Below are 20,526 nucleotides of genomic sequence, written 5' to 3' on the forward strand. Positions count from 1 at the left end.
ACGAGGAATTTAGGCAGATTCTGGAGGAGAAGAATGCCGCGCGGGCGGCCATGCTGCAGCAAGGGCCGACAAAACGTGGAACGTTATAGACAGAAATGGTAACAGCGCCTCTTTCGGGAGAAAAAACGCCGCCTGGAGGAGTGGAGGAGATGGAACAGCTGTGCCGATTTCAAGAAACACGTAAGTTCTATCAGAAGCTCAACACATCCCGCAACGGCTTCGTGCCGCAAGCCGAGATGCGCAGGGATAAGGATGGGAGCATTTTTAACCACGAGTGTAAGGTGATCGAAAGGTGGAAGCAGCACTTCGACGAACACCTGAATGGCGCTAAGAGCATAGGCAATGAAGGACGGGACAACGAAGAAAATGCCATCGTCAATACTGTGAGCGATGGAAACCAACCAGCCCCCACTTTAAGGGAGGTTAAGGATGCCATTCACCAGCTCAAGAACAATAAAGCTGGTGGTAAGGATGGTATCGGAGCTGAACTCATAAATATGGGCCCGGAGAGGCTGGCCATATGTCTGCATCGGCTGATAGGCACAATCTGGGGAATAGAACAGCTACCGGGGAGTGGACGGAAGGGGTGATGTGCCCTATCTACAAAAAAAGCGACAAGTTAGATTGTGAGAACTTCCGAGCGATTCTAAATGCGGCCTTCAAAGCATTATCCCAGATCATCTTCCGTCCTCTATCACCTATAGTAAACGACTTCGTGGGAAGTTATCAAGCTGGCTTCGTTGACGACCGATCGACAACGGACCAGATCTTTACTGTACGAAAAATCCTCCAAAAATGTCCAGGTCCCAACGCATCACCTTTTCATCGATTTCAGCTTTCCCGGGAAGCTCACGAGACTGATAAGAGCGACGATGGAAGGTGTGCAAAATTGTGTGAAGGTTTTAGGCTCCAGTTCGTTTGGATCCCGCCGGGGACTACGACAAGGTGATGGACTTTCGTGCCTGTTGTTCAATATTGCGCTAGAAGGTGTTATGCAGCCGGGCTTAACAGTCGGGGTACGATTTTTACGAGATCCAGTTATATTTTTTGTTTCGCGGATGATATGGACATCGTCGGCCGAATATTTGAAAAGGTGGCAGACCTGTACACCCGCCTGAAACGCGAGGCAGCATAAGTTGGACTGGTGGTGAATGCGACCAAGACAAAGTACATACTAGCTGGTGGGGCCGAGCGCGACAGGGCTCGCCTAGATATCAGTGTTACAATAGACGGGGATACGTTCGAGGTTGTCGACGAGTTCGTCTACCTTGGATCCTTAGACATCATCAGTGGACATTTAGACATCATCAGTGGAAGTGGCCTCCATAAGAAGCTGCGGTCCAAAAAAAACCACCGCACCAAATGCACGATGTACAAAACGCTTATAAGACCGGCAAGAAACGTGAACGATGCTCGAGGAGAACTTGCCAGCTTTTTGAGTTTTCGAATGCCGGGAGCTTATGACGAACTTTGGCGGCGTGCAGGAGAACGGTGTGTCGGCGAAAAATGAACCACGAGCTCAGGCATTGAAGACGTGAGCGAGCTTGATGAGCATGAACTTCAAGCAATCGAAGCCACCATATTCTGTGAGCGAACTGTGCCACTCAATCAGAATCTAGCTAGTGATCATGGGCGATCACTGTTGAAATAAACAATGAGCTTGGAGTTTCACTTAGCAACAGTAATCCAACACCAAAGCGTATCAGTATCACGACTGCTGTACGGTGTAAACAAAGCAAACCAAATGTCACTGTAAAAATTCAATTTTAAGAACTTCTTCAACGTTTTGAAAAATCTTTCTTACTTTTGCATCCAATATTTGGCCTATGATATTCCCTATCCATTTCCATCTATATTTGATAATAATGACTCGTGGAACATATCAGTAAGGAAACGAAAGTGTCATTAACAAGCTCAACTCTAGAGCAGTCGTGGTCTCTGCCACCATCAACAGAGCCAGGTGCATGTTGTTTCCCAGACTTCGTGTACGTAATGCAAAAATCCTTACCAACATTAGAATAAGCAGCGGTCATCAATCGATATTACTTAGTGCCTTCAACGCATTTGCACCTTATCTCCTACTGCGCGATGCAATTTTACATGCACAACATAGGGAGCCGGATTGATGGCACTTTTGATTCACTTCGGCAGGGAAATTTTTCGGAAGCTATTGGGCTCATGTTTGGTTCCAAGATGCGGCCTACTTTCTATGGCAAAATTTCAAATAATTCGACCAAGAAGGTGCCCAAGGACTTCTTTATCCAAATGGACTGCAAAGCTAACTTAACACATGTCCTCTATTGCAACATTAGATCAAAAAAACAAACTGAAATGAATTTCAGGTAGCCATCCAGCACCAAAATTGTTTTACCGAACGAACCAAATTTGTCCGCCGCATTCAGGACAATAAACTGTTATAATGAGCCCTCAAAAATATCATACTCTGAATCGAAAACATTTTATCTGACTGTACAATTTTAGAGCACTGTTATTCGAGAAAAACATTATTCCTCAATACTCTCCAATTTGGTCACTGCCGTGATCAGTTGATTTTTGTTGCTGATCTGCGCAGATCACAAAGGGTTTGATCAATGATCGTCAACGATCAACGAGCTTGGCAAATCACGGCCTACCTCTTAGCTGATCATCAAGTGTGCCTAAAATAGACTGATTTTTGCTCATGAGCTGAGCATTTTCAATGCGAGCTCGCCCAGCTCTACGACGAACCCAGTATTTTGAAGGTGGCTTAAGCCGGCAGGATACGTTAGGCAGAGCATGTTGCAAGTATGCCAGACAACAGCCCTGTAAAAAATGGTCTTCGCTTTGAATGCGATTGGAACAAGAAGGCATGGGGCGCAGCGCTGGTAGATTGACCTGGTGCACCAGTACCTGGAGAGCGTGGGTCGCAGTCGAGGAGGGAGACAGGCGGTCCACCGAGTGAATTGGCGAAATTGCGTTTTATTAAGAACAAAATTTACCTCATCGTAAAAACTCATTCTTCAAACCATAATAAAGAAAGTTGACATAGAGAACAATCCGACGGATGGGAAAAGAGATATTCATTTTTATTTTGCCCTTACTTAGCTCCATATTGGATTATAGTTCTGCCACCTTTTGTAAAAATCTCAAACAAAATTGGTCCATAAAAGATTTGATTTTTCAAAAGCTTTCATAGCTATGATGTGACGATTGAGTTTTCATTATCAGATGATACTACTTGTGCTTGCATTACTGTGATTTAAAAAAAAATCCATAGTAATTTCCATATAAAACTACATCGTCTTTGGGTCACATTTAATAGCTGAAAATTTCATAGAACACTATTTTAAAGTAAGGATGGATAGGTAGGTATAGGAGATTGGATATACAAACTTGTTTTTCAATTTTGAATTTTTCTACTGTGCATGCAACGACACAGTGGCGAAAGCACAACGTTCATTTGTTGCCGTCACTGTGGACAAGAAGTCTTTGCAGTTACGGTGACCTTTCAACCCGTCTCTGAGTTAAAACCGCAGTGGCTCAGAGGATCCACGCTGAACTCATCCATACCATGAGCTCAATTTACCAATTAGTGCTTGGTGGGTCTAGATATTTTTACCATTAGTATGCAGTGATGCATCGCCTCGTACCGGATTCTGAAAAAGAATAGCAACATAAAAATAAAAATGGAAAATAACGTCAGTAAAACAAAATTTCCCCTTTTCCATAAACAAAAATTTACCTCTCCCGAAAATCTGCCACGCTTCCTGATGAAGAGCTCCGCTCCGCTTTGCGCATTTTGCTGCACTTCAAACTTCGTCCTTTGCCTCCATGCTTGTGTCCCATGTGTAAGTTTGTCTCAATGTGTTCAGTTCGCTCTGTCCGATTGTAATGTTCAATGTTTCATTGTTGTTTTGTTTGTATTTTGCCTCTGACTATTTTTCAATTTCAAACTTTAGACAAAAAAAAAAAAAAATATTTCGTGTTTTTATGTATTTTGTGCTTCAACTTTTCGGATTTGTAGTTTTGGTTTGCCTTAATAGGTTGTATATCTGCTTTGAATAAACTTTGATCAGGTTGCTGTCGTGTTTTTTTTATTTGGTGTATAGTATGATTAATCTGTAGTTTTGTGTAAGTGCAAGGTAGTAAGAAAGATTGTTTTAGATACATTCGGTTTCAAAGATTGAGAAAGGAAGGGGAAAAAAGATTTAAGAGTAATTTAACTGTCAGATACAATGATCGAAATTCATTGTGGAACTCGGAATCTTGACTTCATTTTTTTGTAGTGAATGTTTTGGAAAACAGTTTGAAGTTTGAGTGTTGAAAATTTATGCTTGGACTGGTAGCTTAAAGAAGTATTCTGATTTTTTGTCTATTTCTCTCAATGTTGTTTTATAGCTCTCATGGTTTTCCTTTATCCTGCTCGGCTTTGTTTAAACAATTTCGTGGAATGGACGGGAGAAATTGGCTTTCTCATTTGAAATGTTTTGTTCACACACACGCTCATTATTTTGAACATTGTGTTATTTGCTCATTTATCATTCATTTGTATTGATAATAATATATACATTTGTTACTTTCGCTACAATGAAGCAGTGTTTGATTTTTTTTTCGTCTGAATGTCGCGAATACCATCGATTTCATTTCGTCTCATGTTTTTGTTGTTGTTTGTAATTATTCGTATTGACTAGGTATGCTTGCTTGCTTCGCATATAGAAACGAAGTCAACGAACTTGGAGAACTCAACGATTGCTTCCAATAGGCTTGTTTGAGAGCGTTGATTTAAATTGGCTAGGCCACAAACATCTAATAATATTAGTAGGGAAGGAACGACGAATAAATTAAACGAGGTTAAGATATGTACCATTTGTTCGCGTTTGAAACGGAGGAAAAGTTCAACAATTGACACACTCGTAAAAACGATGAAAGGTTTCGATAGTTGAATTGAGTTTCAACATTAACCATTTCTATTCTGTAGATGCTCTACTTATTTCTTGGCTTATTCTCTGTTTGGTTTCAAAGAGAAGTATCTCCATGAAAGTTTCTTCCTGGACAGAAGCAGTGTATTTTTGTTCTTGCGTTTGACTTCCGTAAAAGAATTCTTCATTTTCAACCATTTGTGATAGAAGTCATACCTGCAGCTACGATTTATTCTTACTTCTCTTTAATATTTATCCACTACTTGTTTTTTTCACTTCGTTATTCGTCAATAAAAAATAAAAATAAGAAAAACCTTCAAAAATTTGTTAACATTTCATTTTATTATCATTGATTTTTCACCTCTTTTATATATTCATTTAGCTTGTATGTTCTTTTTGTGTTGTTCACCTATATATGGGTTTATTTATTCTGTGGTGGTGGTGGTATATATTAGTAGAATATAGCTAAAACAAAGATGTCTCAGTTCGGGCGATTATGTGGTACCTATGAATGGCTATTTTTGCTTTGTTGGTTGATGTGCGATTCACTGAACAAAGGGGGTTCGGACAATTGTGCGTTTAACAAAGGTTCACAAATTATCCAATCAAGGATATTAAACTCTAAGTTTTAGATCCATTCACGTGGATGCTAGTATATTGTTCAATACATTTTGAAAGCTTAAGATATGCTTGCAGTCTATTTCCTTCTCATATGTCTCCGGACACAACACACGATATTCGAATGCAACAATGACAAGTTAGAAAAAAAAGCTTTCAGTTAATATCTCATAGAACATCATAGGTGGAATACTTATCAGATTCTACCGACAGCAAGTACCTTAAAAGACCGTCGACAATTCTTGAGTTCAAAACATATAGGGATATGTTATATCATGATTGTCATAAACAGATAGGTGATAGCACTGCAGTGTGTTCTCAAGATCTGAAGTGCAGGCTCTGAATAATTCTGGACAAACATTTGAAAAGGGCTCAAGAGGTCTTGAGCCTTTTTTCGGAAACGTTGCTGTTGAGCCCATTTTAGCCCGCCCACGCAAACTAACACCACTACCAAGAAGATTAGTGTTAGCTCTTCCTGATAGTGGTATGGGTGAGTGTGATCGAGTTGAATTGGGCCCCACAGCGTCTTGCAAAGTCATTGTTTACCAATGTCGATGTGCCCTTTTGAAATGTTTGTCCAGTGTGTTACAGTTCTGCATTCATTTGAAAACTGGACATTTAAATCTATGAAGTGAATGTTTCTTTATGGGGTCTTCTCAAGTTTCTGCCGCAGCAAGCTGACTGTATCTGGGTTCAATTTCTGAACGATCTAGGATCTTTTTGTCATGAAAATTTCTTCAACTCACTTCGAATGATATGTCTGCCTCACGACATAAGAATGCGAACTTTGACAAAGCAATAAGGTTAATAACTGTAAAAGTGCTCTTAGAACACTACGCTAAGAAGCAAGCTGTGGAGACGTAATGCCAAGAAGTAGAAGAAATTCCGCTCTCTTCTTACTTGCATGCCCTTTGCATTATGCACGTTTGCATCGATACTTGCAAAACAGCATTTGGCCCAAGGCAGTTGTGGATATGCAGAGATTCGAATATCTGCAAAATGATTTGTGGGTTATATCAATCATGGAAATAGACTGCAGACATGGTTCAAACTATTATGTTGAAACGCTTTGAATGATAGGTAGGTAATCGATGCTATTGTAAACTTCAAATATATGAAAGCATTGCACCATCGGCTGACTACAAATATGTATTCACAATTCAAACATAAACAAAAACCTGAAACATTCGTTGCAGTTTGTGTTGTTGTACTTATTGTAAAAAAACAAGTCCCACTCGATTTTCTTCAATATGTTTTTTTTTTGCGAATTATGTTTTCTCACCGAGGGAACAAACATGAACATACATGTAGATGATATGAACCGGCTTGCTTCGGATGACAACGCTCAGTGAGAGAGCAAAAGGGATTGAAAGGTACCCTCTGGAGCGGTTGCACCTTAATTTGGGTATTTCGCCACAGTTAGTGTTCATGTTCCGAACCATCTCGGACAGGTTCTACGGAATTTCGTTTGGTGGTGATGCGACATAAAGCAACAGGACCCAAAGCATTTGTGCTGGTTGTGTGTTTCATACTTAAACGTAGTGCTCGAATGAGTGCTAGGGTGAAGCTTGGTGAACGATAATGTTGGTGTGACAAATGGAGAGTGATTTCAACGCTAGGATTACTATATTAGATTTAGTACGAACAATGTTCTGTCCTATGTCAATGGTTTTACGCATGAAGCCTACGTTATGTAACAGATCTCGAATCTCGGTCGTCAAAACGAATAGAGAAAACGAGAAGATAGACCAAAGTGTTTTCCAATTTATACAGAAATATGTTATAGAGAGTAGATTACTGGGAGAGAGTATAGAAGGACAGATGTGAATTATGACTAGGATCTTTCATAAGTGCGATAATGCATTTTAAATGCTCGCTCTTGCATCGCTAGAGCGACTATGTATGCTTGTTTTTTGATGTACTATTTCCCGATGCTAATGGCACTCTAATGAATTGTATGTTGTTGGTGTAGTTTATGGAAGGGGAGAAGCTGTTAGTGCTCGAATGCATTGATGTTTCAAATTTCCTAAGGTGTTTTGCTTAAGTTCGAGTAATAGATTTTTGCTTTTGAAAATTGTTGCTTAAATTTATTCTTTTTTGATGTTTTAAGTCTAGATTCTTATAGAATTTGTTGTCGTAGAAGAAAGAGATGCATGTTTAAATACAGTTTTACTGGTTTAACTAGTTGATTCTTGTATTAACTAGATGTATTCTTTGTAAGGTAAGATTTCGTTCGAATATAGGTTTTTGGTTGAATACAATTTAAAATGTATGATAATAGAGTCGATACCATAGTTGTATGAAGAAGAGGAGATCAAAATCTAAAATAACTGTTGCTCGATAGAAGGTTCTTGTTGCTTTATTTTCTTCGTTAAATGTCTTGTTTTAGTTTTCGTTTCGGTTCTTCTTTACGGTATGAGAAAAACTAACTTTGCCTTCTGTACTATTTTGGTACCATTCTCTAGATGTTTATCCGTTTGCTGAACATTTCCCTTGTCGAATGATTTTCGTTTGCCTATTTTCCATTATTCGCTTACTAGTCTATTGTTGTTTTGCTCTTTTAAATGTTAGCATTCTTCTATGTAACTTTACATATTAATATGTTCAACTTTAGTTGCCCCGTACTTTTAGCTAGGTAAAAACATACCTAGACCTAGCGTCAAGTGAGTTTACATTTCTTCCTATAGTCTAAGTATAATTTAGTTGGTTTACTTTTTTCGTCTTTTTGTTTTTATTTTTTCTTGTTTTCTTTGTTCATAAACGTAACTACTAAAGTAGATGATTCAGTTTAGTTACCATCGCCTGTGACTTTCTTAGTCTAGCGTTTTAAGCGTACTTATTTAAACCGGACATACTAACACATCGTATTCAAACATGAGTGAAACGGCAACGAATACGAAGTATAACAAAAACATGGTAAGCCCTAGGCCCTTGTTCATGCGCCAGCGGAAGCAGGCTATCGACATGATTACAAACAGCAACATCAAGAACAGGATCGTGATCGAACATACCATGCCGACCGAGTTCACTTCCACCGGCTGACCGTAGATGATGCCATAAAGAAGCCATGGGATGGGAAGGCTACATTGGGAGACACAAAAGAAGAATTATTAGCTGTATTTTTGTGTAACACAGAAGATATCGTGATCTTAGCCGTTTTCATGTTTGGAGGTATGACTCCTAGCTTTTCTTTTAACGATTGACTTCAATGTTTAACCACTAATTTGGAACTGCCTAAGCATCAGCAACTAGTAGAGAAAGTTCAGCTTCTAAAAAGCATGCTCTTGAATTATGTTATATTTTCCAGGAGATTTGCGATTATTTAGTGTAACGTGGTCCAATTCGGACGTATTTACAGTTTTTAGGCCATATCCTTGAAACACGGTATGAAAAGCTTCATGTTTTCGTATAAGCCTGCTTCAGCGCACTTTCTTTCCTTATAAAGTTTTTGGCTATATCCTACAGGGACATGGCTAGACATGTTTGAAAAAAATCTTCAAAGGTGCGAATTGGACCAACCCTGTTTCAATTCGGACCACCCCATATTTTATCGTTTTTGTTATGGTAGTAATTCAATATAACTACAGTTTGTTTTTTATCAAATTTATTGAACTTTTCTTGTGAAAGCAAAACAAATAAAAAATGACTCAATCAATGACAAATATCAGTTCATTCAAAGTCAGAACTAGTTGAGGTAAAATGAGAAATCCATTAAAAAATGTTAGTGAAATCTTTTCTGGTTCAAAATTGAGTACAATAAAAAAAATACGAAGAAATGCCCACCGGCTTGTTGGATGGCCTCATACGCCCAATCTACTAGAAAAGCGCACAGACTGGAGTGTGCCCTTTACTGAGGAATTATCCTACTGAATTCGACGTACAAAATACTGTCGCAAATCCAGTTTAACAGACTGAGATCCTCGAGGAGTCCTTCGTCGGTGAATACCAAGATAGTTTTCGTGAGGGCCGCTTGAAAACGGACCAGATGCTTGATTCTAGATAAATTCCAGGAGTATAACTTTCAGACACATTGATTTCAAGGCGGCGTACGATTCAGTGAAAAGAAATAAGCTGTGGCAGATAATGTCTGAACATGGTTTTCCGGCTCAGCTAATTAGGCTGATACGTGTTACGCTGGGTGGTTCGAAATCAAGTGTCAACCCTGTTTCTGACGCTTTACTGATTGAAGCAAGGGACGCACTTTCGATTTTACCGTTCAACATTGCACTCGTGGATGCTATTTGGAGAACTGAAGTGCAGAGAAATGGCACTATCATCACACGGTCGCACGTGCTTCTTGGCATCTTGATATCAACCTTGTTGGAATCGATCGCAGGTCAGTGGAAGAAGCCTCTGTCGAGGGAGTATATGATAGTGGAGGTGTTGAGGGAGTATATGTTGGGGATGTATTTGAAGTTGTTGAAGAATTTGTTTACGACAACGGCGTTTCCCGTGAAGTAAAAAGACGTGTTGCGGCTGGCCTTTTACAGACTACGTAACCAGCTTAGGTCCCGCTACTTGCAAACGGAATTAAAATTCGCCCTGTACAAAACATTGATTCTTCCGGTGGCTATCTACGGGCATGAATTTGGACGTTCCTCGGTGGAAAACTCAAAAATAGTGTATGACGTAGACGCATGAATCATGAGTTGTATCAAGTGTACAAAAATGCGAAAATTATTAAGTGTGTGAAATACTTCAGTGCGATGGTCACTTAGGGCGAATGTCAGAAGCAAGAATTGCTTAAATAACATTCAGCAGGGAACCAGGTGGAGGACGGCGACTTTGTGGAAGACCTCTAATACGCTGGCTGTACGCAGTGGAAGAGGACCTGGCGACCCCAAGCGTTTGGGGGCAACTGGAGAAGTATCGTCCAATACCGACGAAGATGGAACTCTGCAATAGGGTAACGTATATAACTTGGACATGCATATAATTTGGACAGGCTGGTCGTTCTATTCTCATTTACAATGAGATGAAAAGCAATTTATGTACGGAAAATCATGTATTGCATTATTAATACACTATGCTACTTATTGATATGCTACTTATATACAATTCAAGAACATACATTAAACGCAATAATAGCGCTCAGAATTGGCACTCATAAAAAGTTTAAAGGGTGCAATATGATAAAATATGTATAAAATTGAAGCTAAGTTAATCTAAAATCTTAACATGAGTATATAAGTCATAAATCAGGTGGTGTCCAAAATACATTACGGTTTATGTTTAGTTGATATAATTTGGCCATCTGATGAAACGCACTGGAATGTCGCATGCATGCATACTTGCAGGCGTATTTCGTGGATCTGATGATATTAGCTTGCATTAAATGAAATTATTGATTATCACGAATATATACATCCAATAAGCGAAAAAATGCATGAGTCACATGCAAACTCGTAAAACATTATGATATGACCATTCTATTGAGAAACTATTGAATAGATATTGAGAGAACGTCCCTGTCCAAATTATATTCACATAAGGGTGTCCAAAATGTATATTTGAAGTCCGAAATGTATAACAGACAGGCCGCTAAAAAACGCTATTTTGGCAGCTAATGCTGCAGCTTGTAAGCTTTTTCTCCCCAGAAACTCAAATTATAATGAGACATCAAGCATATAAGTATCATAACGTAACAAAATATTAGTATCTACGACAGTAAATCGATCGCCGTTTCCAGACATATCCTTAGCCTGTCCAAAATACATAATTTACCCTACACCCGGCAAAGGCGTAACGCTACGCTCTAGCCATCAAAGTACAAAATAGGTATTCTAAAAATCGATTATGTGCTGATTTCTTAATAATTTTCGCACATTTTACGAAACACAAAGATGCTTCAAATTCTGACGCACCGACGGAATCTCGATCAATGCAGTTGACTCGTAAAATTACTTTTACCACGGATAACATATACTGCTTCGCGTTGAAAAATGGGTTAACCAACGTGCGAAGTTTGATTTTTGACCAACTTCGACGCAACAAGATTCTCAATAGTGCGCATTATGGACATGACGGAGGGCATATGTAGATGCGCACTATAGCGAAGTGACTCGCGACTCGGCGAAGTTGGTCAAAAATCGAACTTCGCACGTTGGTTCGCCCATTTTTAGTCGCGAAGCAGTATATATCCATGCTAAATCTTCTGAAAACCTGTGTGATGATTTGAAATCACTAGCTTTCACGACGGCAGCGTGTTGCGTCAATCAGTGGTGAATATAAGTAGGGTGATGTGCTAGTATCCATCGCATTAAGCATTGATCAGTGAGAACTGCAATTTTCCCAGTTTTGCAGTGAATGATGCTGATACAAACCGATGCCAAACAATTCTTTCTCAAAACGGATTTAGCATTGTACAATAACATTTTGATAAATCTTGATCTCTTTTTGGAAATAATGCAAAGAAAATGCATCTTATCATATTCTCAATCCGTCGTATCGTTTTCAACTCCGTCGCAATCGGTTTCCAGATTCGTCTCACAACTTACGGCTTACTGTGATGTATTGAGTGCTTTAAACACAACATATCAACGCTATAATAAAATGTTTAACCAGAATATACACGGGAAAAAATTCTGTGGTAAAAATTACTATTTTAGCTGACTACGCCCATTCTTGAAACTACCATGCAATTTCAGACCAATTTACTATGTTTACGGTACATCTGACCACATTACTGGTACATTTGACAGAAATAATTTACAACAATCTGATTTTGACTACAGACATGGTAAAACCATGCGCATTTCTGGTCTGCTGAAAATTGCCGGTGCGAGCGCTTAAGTTAACCCCCTAAAATAGTAGTTTTAACCGCACAATTTTTTTGCGTGTATAGATCTACGGGCATCTCCCTCCATTCCTTCAGCATGATGGAATATACTAATTTCCTTTAAAAGTAATTGTTCGTCATCAAAATTCAGCCCAAACATATGAACACAATTCCTTTTGACCGTACAATTATGGCATTTGCTCACAGTAGGGGTTCCTGGGGTAATATGCACCACTTAAGGAAAATGTGCCGAAATGAACACTAAACAACATGCATGTAGTGTTTTAATACACGAATCTAGTTGGTTTGGGTTCACCCTACATGGTGTTGAGCGAATTTTCATCATAATTAATTTAGATTGTTGGGAAATTTAACTTTTTTCAAACACTACTTTTGCGTGAATTAGGATTTATGCGGGGCATGATGCACCGCTTTTTGGGGCAGAACGCACCACAACATTGAGACAAGACGCACCTAAACAAAGGGGCATGATGCACCACAACAATTAGGCAAGATGCACCATCGTGTTTTAAACGTAATTTTATTTATCGTAAAAACACGATTTTTTGATAGTTTTCGTGTATAAGATGATATAATTGTGCATAAATACATTAGTAAAGACTTCAAAGAACCTAACTTTCGTGATTGTAGTTTATTTTGGGCTGGATCGTTCTGCCCCAACCGATGGAAGGCATGTTGCCCCAACCGGGCGCTTAACAGAAAATGTTATGTAAAATAGAAATCGTTGTGTTATTTCGCCAAATCATGTAATCAACAACTTATCCAGTCTCTAATCATCTGTTTTATGGTGAAAGGTTGTGAAAATTATCAATTCATCAATTCAAAACAACAAGTGAAATGATCTGGAAAGTTACATCAGAATCGTGCTTTTCGAATTTATTGCTCTATCTCCTTGTTAAGTTTTCCAAAATGTATCAAATTCTCAGGGTGTCAACAATTTGCAACGTTTCATCGATCCGCATAGTGTTTTTCTCTCAAAACTCGTTTATTTCAGAGAAACTGACAGGGTGCGTTTTGCCTCGGCAGTGCATATTACCCCAGGAGCCCCTATAGCGAAAACAACACAATCATAGGAACCGTATTTTTACGTCGAGCGTCGCGCACACATTGATGCGCACAAGCTTTTTTTTTCTCAGTACGACGGATTGAACTTTGTTTACTTCTCAATTATACGCGGCGATTGTGGAAATGTCGTAAAATTTGATGATTTATTGAAGTTTTACGGCGTGTGATTGGAATGAAATCCTTCAGTGAAAAAGTACGAAGGTTTTCCATAGTGAAAATAAGTGCCCGGCGAAGTAAGTCACAAACGGGGCGGGAAGAAACTTGTGTTGGAAAGTGGTGTGGCTCAGCCGATCGCTAAGCATTTCTCTCAAATCGTGTTCGTCCATTCGATTTCGGTGAAAAAGTGCAAAGTGAATAATTGAACAGAAGCTAGGGAGTCGATGCCGATTATGGACCCTGTGCGTATTATGGACCCTCTACATAAAAACATAAAATTAACACCCAAAGCAACCTTATTCCTATAAAAATCCATCGGAGGAACTTCGCTTGCATTGTTAGTCATCAGTTTCAAGCAAAATATTTGGGTTGAGACGCATAAATACAGATATTTGAACAGTTTTGTAAATGAAACCACACAAGAGGGTCCATAATACGCATTCCCAGGTGGGTCCATAATAGGCACGTCGGCAGCGAGCCGGATTACATGGGAATTAAATGGAGGGTCCATAATAGGCAACGTCAAATTTGTAAACATTCCTATTATGGACCCCGGGAGAGTCCATAATAAGCATTCGGACAACAGTTTTTCAAATACATATTCCGCTGGAAAAATCGAGTGATTTTGTATGTTCCATAGGCGTACTATGAAGTAAAAACATTGAACTTGTTGTTAGACTCCACAAAACGTATATCCGTCTGAAATATTATTGCGGAAAAGCGTCGAGAATAAATTTCTGCTACTAAGGGGTCCATTACTAGCATTGAAACCCTATTTTCCGAAATACAATAGTTTTAATGCATTTTTGGTGTACAAGTGTACAAACCATGACAGCTTTCACGAAATTACACTTGGATAATGAATCTATGTTGCAGGTAAGTTTGAATATCCGCCGTAGTGGAACATTTAAAGTTTGATACGACGAATAGTAGCGCTTACGACGAAGTAGAACAAAGCCCTATCTTGAAATGTTTCATATTCATCACTGACATAGTCATAGGAACTTAGCGATAACAGTGGCACATTGGAATGCTCGTTCCTTGAATGGTAGAGGACGAGCTGTTTAATTTTCTTACAGCTAATAACGTGCATATAGCAGTTATTACTGAAACATATTTAAAATCTGGATCCAAACTTAAAAAAGATCTTAACTTTTTTGTTTATCGTAATGATCGACTTAATGGGGCATGTGGGAGAGTTGCATTCATTATTCATAGGCTTTTATACGCCTATCAACTGTTTTCGTCATTTGAAACTAAAGTTTTTGAAACTTTAGGTGTTTCTGTTGAAACACAGCTTTGTAAATATACTTTCATAGCTGCCTATTTGCCTTTTCAATGCTCTGGACAGCAAGTTAATTTGCTCCAAACTGACTTGCGAAAATTGACTCGCAATAAGTCAACATTTTTTGTCATTGATGACTTTAATGCCAAACATCGGTCATGGAATAATTCTCAACGGCAGAATTTTATTTGATGAGTGCTCTTCAGGATTTTTCTCAATTCAATACCCTGATAGCCCTACATGTTTTTCCTCTTCTAGAAACCCTTCTACGATTGATTTGGTCTTAACCGACTCTAGTCATCCTTGTAGCCAATTAGTTACTCATGCTGATTTTGAGTCTGATCATGTTACGTTTCAAATATTCCATGAAGCAATTCTCAATCCTAACAACTCCACTTTCAATTATTTTCGAGCCGACTGGAATATATATGAAACATATATTAACTCTAATCTTGATGTTAACATTTCTTTACAAACAAAACTTGATATTGACAATGCTCTTGAAACTTTAACAAATTCCATTGTTGAAGCCAGGAGCATTGCAATTCCAAAATGTGAATCCGTGAGTATAGACGATGATCTAAAACTCTTGATCCGTCTTAAAAACGTGAGGAGAAGGCAATTTCAACGCACTTGCGATCCTACTATGAAAATTATATGGCAAGACTTGCAGGAAGAAATCAAGAATCGTTTTTCTCAATTAAGAAACAAAAATTTTAAAAATATAATTTCTCAATTGGACTCTGGCCCTAAGCCCTTTTGGAAATTATCTAAAATTTTGAAAAAACCTCAGAAGTTAATACCGGCATTGAAAGAGGAAAACAAATTATTACTAACTAATTGCGAAAAAGCTCAAAAACAAAAAAGCTATGCAGTTTGAAAGCGCGCAGAATTTTATTTTAGGACTTACTAGTCCAATAAAAAATTAAGTTACTCGGGACTTCGAAAATATTCTCAATCAAGAGAACGTTTTCGAAAATGCCTGTGAGACTGATTTCTTCCAACTACTATTAAAAAAATACAAAAATATGAAAGCTCCTGGCGAGGATGGAACTTTCTACATCCTCATCAAGAATCTTCCAGAAAGTAGCTTATCATTCTTAGTTGATATATTGAACAAATGTTTTCAATTAGCATATTTTCCTGACAAATGGAAAAATGCTAACGTTGTTCCAATTTTAAAACCAGACAAAAACCCTGCAGAAGCTTCTAGCTATCGTCCAATCAGTTTGCTTTCCTCCATGAGTAAACTTTTTGAAAAGGTCATTTTGAACAGAATGATGGTCCACATCAACGAAAATTCAATTTTTGCCAATGAACAGTTCGGATTCTGCCATGGACATTCGACCACTCATCAACTTTTACGTGTAACAAATTTGATCCGTTCCAACAAATCTGAAGGCTATTCTACTGGTCTTGCTCTTCTAGACATAGAAAAAGCATTCGACAGTGCTTGGCATGAAGGTTTGATTGTAAAATTAAAGAACTTTAATTTTCCAACATACATTGTTAGAACAATTTAAAGTTATCTGTCAAATCGTACACATCAGGTTAATTATCAGAACTCCAGGTCTGAAAGACTTCCTGTAAGAGCTGGTGTTGCGTCAATCAGTGGTGAATATAAGTAGGGTGATGTGCTAGTATCCATCGCATTAAGCATTGATCAGTGAGAACTGCAATTTTCCCAGTTTTGCAGTGAATGATGCTGATACAAACCGATGCCAAACAATTCTTTCTCAAAACGGCTTTAGCATTGTACAATAACATTTTGATAAATCTTGATCTCTTTTTGGAAATAATGCAAAGAAAATGCATCTTACCATATTCTCAATCCGTCGTATCGTTTTCAACTCCGTCGCAATCGGTTTCCAGATTCGTCTCACAACTTACGGCTTACTGTGATGTATTGAGTGCTTAAAACACAACATATCAACGCTATAATAAAATGTTTAACCAGAATATATAGATCTACGGGCATCTCCCTCCATTCCTTCAGCATGATGGAATATACAATTTCCTTTAAAAGTAATTGTTCGTCATCAAAATTCAGTCCAAACATATGAACACAATTCCTTTTGACCGTACAATTATGGCATTTGCTCACAGTATAGCGAAAACAACACAATCATAGGAACCGTATTTTTACGTCGAGCGTCGCGCACACATTGATGCGCACAAGCTTTTTTTCTCAGTACGACGGATTGAACTTTGTTTACATTCTCAATTATACGCGGCGATTGAGGAAAGTTCGTAAAATTTGGTGATTTATTGAAGTTTTACGGCGTGTGATTGGAATGAAATCCTTCAGTGAAAAAGTACGAAGGTTTTCCATAGTGAAAATAAGTTCAATTTTGTCTGAATAGTTGAAATTTTAAGCTTTCATTCCATACAAAAAGATTGGAAATCGGTTAAGCTGTTCAAAAGTTATAATTTTTTTTAAACATTACAAATGTAATGCGCTGAGACCTACAGTGTGTGCCGATAAAAAATGACTGATTTTTTATTTTCAAAAAAATATATCTCAAAACTAAAAAACATACATCGCTGAAAATTTAACAGTATACGTAAAATTCTCTGAACTTTCAAGAAAAAATGAGAACAGCGATAGCCCCTTTGGTCCCGAGGCCTTCAAAACACGAAAAAACGGAAACTATTGATTTTTTTTCATGTAAAAAACACAATTTTTGTGAAATTGTATATTTTTCCTGAAAAGTCAAAATCTTTAGCCTTCATTTTGTCCAAAAAGATTGAAAATCGCCGAACGGTTCAAAAGTTATAATTTTTTTTAAATAAAAATTTTGCAAAATCGCGATTTTTCTGGTCACTTTATTTCGGAAATGGTCACCCTAATAAAAAAAAACAAAAATACGTGTATCCTTATTTCGGATAAGGAACAAAATAGCAAATTTTCACGGAATTCGGAGACCCACTAGATCGGTTTTCATGGAATGGCTGAATAGAAAATCGAAACTTTGTCTCAAGAACAAGCTTTTGATCTTCAAACAATTTTTCAGGCCAGCCATGTTGTATGCTGTAGCAATACTGCCCTTTACGCCTACTTGTCTCATGTTCTATGTGAACCTTATGGATCGTAGGACAAATATGCTTGGAACGGCAGAATATGAACTAGCTGTTGTTATACCAGGAAGAAAGCTCTGCAGAGGATTCAAAATAAAATTTTGAAAATGATTCTGAAACTATCTACCTGGTATAGTTACTTAGAATATCCAATGTTGAAACATTGGAACAAATGTCAAATAAAATAATTAACATTTTTAGGCAAAAAATCGTTGCAATCTTCTATTGCCACGATTAATGCGTTATACTTTTAGGTTCAGTTATGTTAAGTAAATTGAAAGCGTTTTTTTCTCTTATAAACAGGTGAAATCAACTCACCTGTAAAAATTCCTAACTGCTGTGGCAAATGAAATGTAATATGTGGCTAACAAAATGTTAACAAAAGTTTAATTTTGTTATAGCAAAGTAGGATGCTAGTGTTGTCTAACACAGAACACCTAGAAAAAAGAAATCAATGTACCTAATGATACTAATACAGAAATTAAAAAAAAGTGCCGCCGCGACTGTTGATCGGACTTGAATCTGTTATTGTGCTTTTACTAACCTCAGTCTGTCGCAGATTGAAAACAGTAATACAAACGTGCCAACAATAGGGTCCATCTCCCTAGCTAAGCTAAAATATTTTAATGATTTGAATACTTGTACGTGTTCGACAACAAAGCCATCAACTATGAGATAATACTGTACAACATGTATCTATCAACAAGTTGCACAACAATTTTACATAAAAAGTTTCCCTTTGCACAAAATATTACCACTTTCATTTCCGCTATCACACACAAGTTTTATTGTCATCCATCCCTAAAGCAAACTGTTGGCCGGTTATTTGTTTGGCATTGTTTTATTGGTATTTATTGAAAACTCTGTCCCCCAAAATAACATCAAACAAGATGTGCTACATGGTCATATCGAAACCATCGTCACTGGATTGGGAGATATTCTACTCAACTGTGAGCTTATAGCTGCGTACAATTCGATGTGAATCGGCGAGATAGGAAGCTTGAGGAAGAATGTCAAATTGAGAATTTTCCATCGTTCACAGGAGATGCTTCCTATCGGACTGCAGAGCCATTTAAAAAAAAAAAAAAAATGATGCTTCAACGTTTGCGTATATATATTTTTAACCTGCTGTTATCTGCTAGCACGTTCGGCAACCAGAGCGGTTCTGTTCTATCGCATATGAAGATGATAGTGGATGTGATAAATTTAAAATATATTTTTCTTTCCCGCGTTATGTGGTACTAGAGTTTACTTGGTGCTGTGGAGCAACAGCAGTGTGATAAATGCATCAACTTTGGTTGTCGAAATCGTACGACACAGGTGGAAAAACTCACTTTTCTGTGGTATGTTCGTACGTAGAGTACTCTCTTAAATAAAGTTACACATACACAAAATCTGGCTCTTCTGGACCATCACACCTGTGTGTAATTATAACGCATCCTAAAAAATCGATTTTGTGCTGATTTCTGCTTCATTATCATTCATTTTAATAACAAGTTTACAATATTGAACTGAATTGGTTTATGTTGAGTTCGTTTAAAAGTGTTGATGCTGTACGTTGATGCTGTACAGCCACATACCGAATGTTAAGGAGTTAAGCAATCTAAGCTTCTTCAGCACTTTTTATTATTTGAAAGTGTAGTTTTTCGTAGGAAGCTGAATTTTTGACTGTTTGGGTAGCTTGATGAGGCTACTTCTGTTAGCGGGTTATAGCAATTGGTCAGAAAACACTGTTAATGCCCTGCCCACTCCGTCATACAGAGAATGGTGCTTTCTCCAGTGTATCGTCAATGCTATGAGTGTATCACTAGATTGCCGGTAACAAACTCCATATGCAATTTTAATTTACCAATATACCTACTTGCAGTTATTGCTTTGTGATATGACAAATATACTTACCCAACAGTCACGTCGAAAATGTTACTTCCGACCGAGCTCGACACCGCCATGTCACCAAAGCCCTTTCGCGCCACAATCACAGACGTGATCAGATCGGGAATTGAGGTACCAGCTGCTAAAAATGTCAGTCCCATCACCTGCGAATAGATAGATGACCGCAATTAGCATACAGACGGTGGAACACGTCTCAGGAACTTACCTCCGGTGGTATTTTCGCCGTATCACCAGCAACATTAGCCCACCACACCATAAGATACGAGTATGCGGCTATCCACAGAATCGAACCAATGAACGTTACCGGGAAAAATTTCTTACCCTTTGGTGTTCTAGTATCAGGAAGTGTTAAGTACAGTGGAAAGATAATTGGAGCAACTAATAGGTAGGTTATTCGTTTCCTAAATGTCTTTGGCCAAGACATGTTTAATGCCTCTGGTGGTTCATCTTCTAATTCGTTACCCTGGAATGAGAAATAGCAATTAGTACGGGCTCCATTATAATATTATTAACCCCGCAGTGCTTATTGATTCTGTTTAATGATACCCTGAGTCTCCAGTAGTTTTTTAATAAGGACTTTGACCTTAACTCACATTTTGAGCTAAACTCAACAATGAAGTATTTTTTTCTTTTTCCAGTGAAGTTGTACATAAACCAAATATGAACCGAACAAAAAAATCTTTTTTTATTCGTAGTACTACCACTCAACATCTCCAAAACCTATAACATGTTTC

The 20,526-nt window shown here is 38.0% G+C and overlaps 1 protein-coding gene and 1 long non-coding RNA gene across 3 annotated transcripts in view; both read right to left on the reverse strand.

The window, feature by feature from the left end:
- Positions 1-3,401: 3,401 nt before the first annotated feature.
- On the reverse strand, positions 3,402-5,940 carry LOC110676638. The gene is made up of 2 exons (XR_002500591.1): positions 3,722-5,940; positions 3,402-3,635 (listed from the first exon to the last, which is right to left on the reverse strand). It is a non-coding gene; the product is annotated as an uncharacterized LOC110676638 (long non-coding RNA).
- Positions 5,941-6,114: 174 nt separating this feature from the next.
- LOC5565354 (sodium/potassium/calcium exchanger Nckx30C) overlaps positions 6,115-20,526 on the reverse strand; it is a 253,928-nt gene continuing 239,516 nt past the window's right edge. For both annotated transcript variants that reach the window (XM_021845299.1, XM_021845298.1), the window contains exons 5-7: positions 19,998-20,255; positions 19,799-19,935; positions 6,115-8,597 (exon numbers count right to left, since the gene is read on the reverse strand). In XM_021845299.1, coding sequence (XP_021700991.1) covers positions 8,357-8,597; positions 19,799-19,935; positions 19,998-20,255 — 636 coding nt within the window. In that variant the 3' untranslated portion in view covers positions 6,115-8,356. The remainder of the gene's footprint in view (positions 8,598-19,798; positions 19,936-19,997; positions 20,256-20,526) is intronic.

This window comes from Aedes aegypti, chromosome 2 (genome assembly GCF_002204515.2).
Source record: "Aedes aegypti strain LVP_AGWG chromosome 2, AaegL5.0 Primary Assembly, whole genome shotgun sequence".
NCBI classification, from domain to species: Eukaryota; Metazoa; Arthropoda; class Insecta; order Diptera; family Culicidae; genus Aedes; species Aedes aegypti.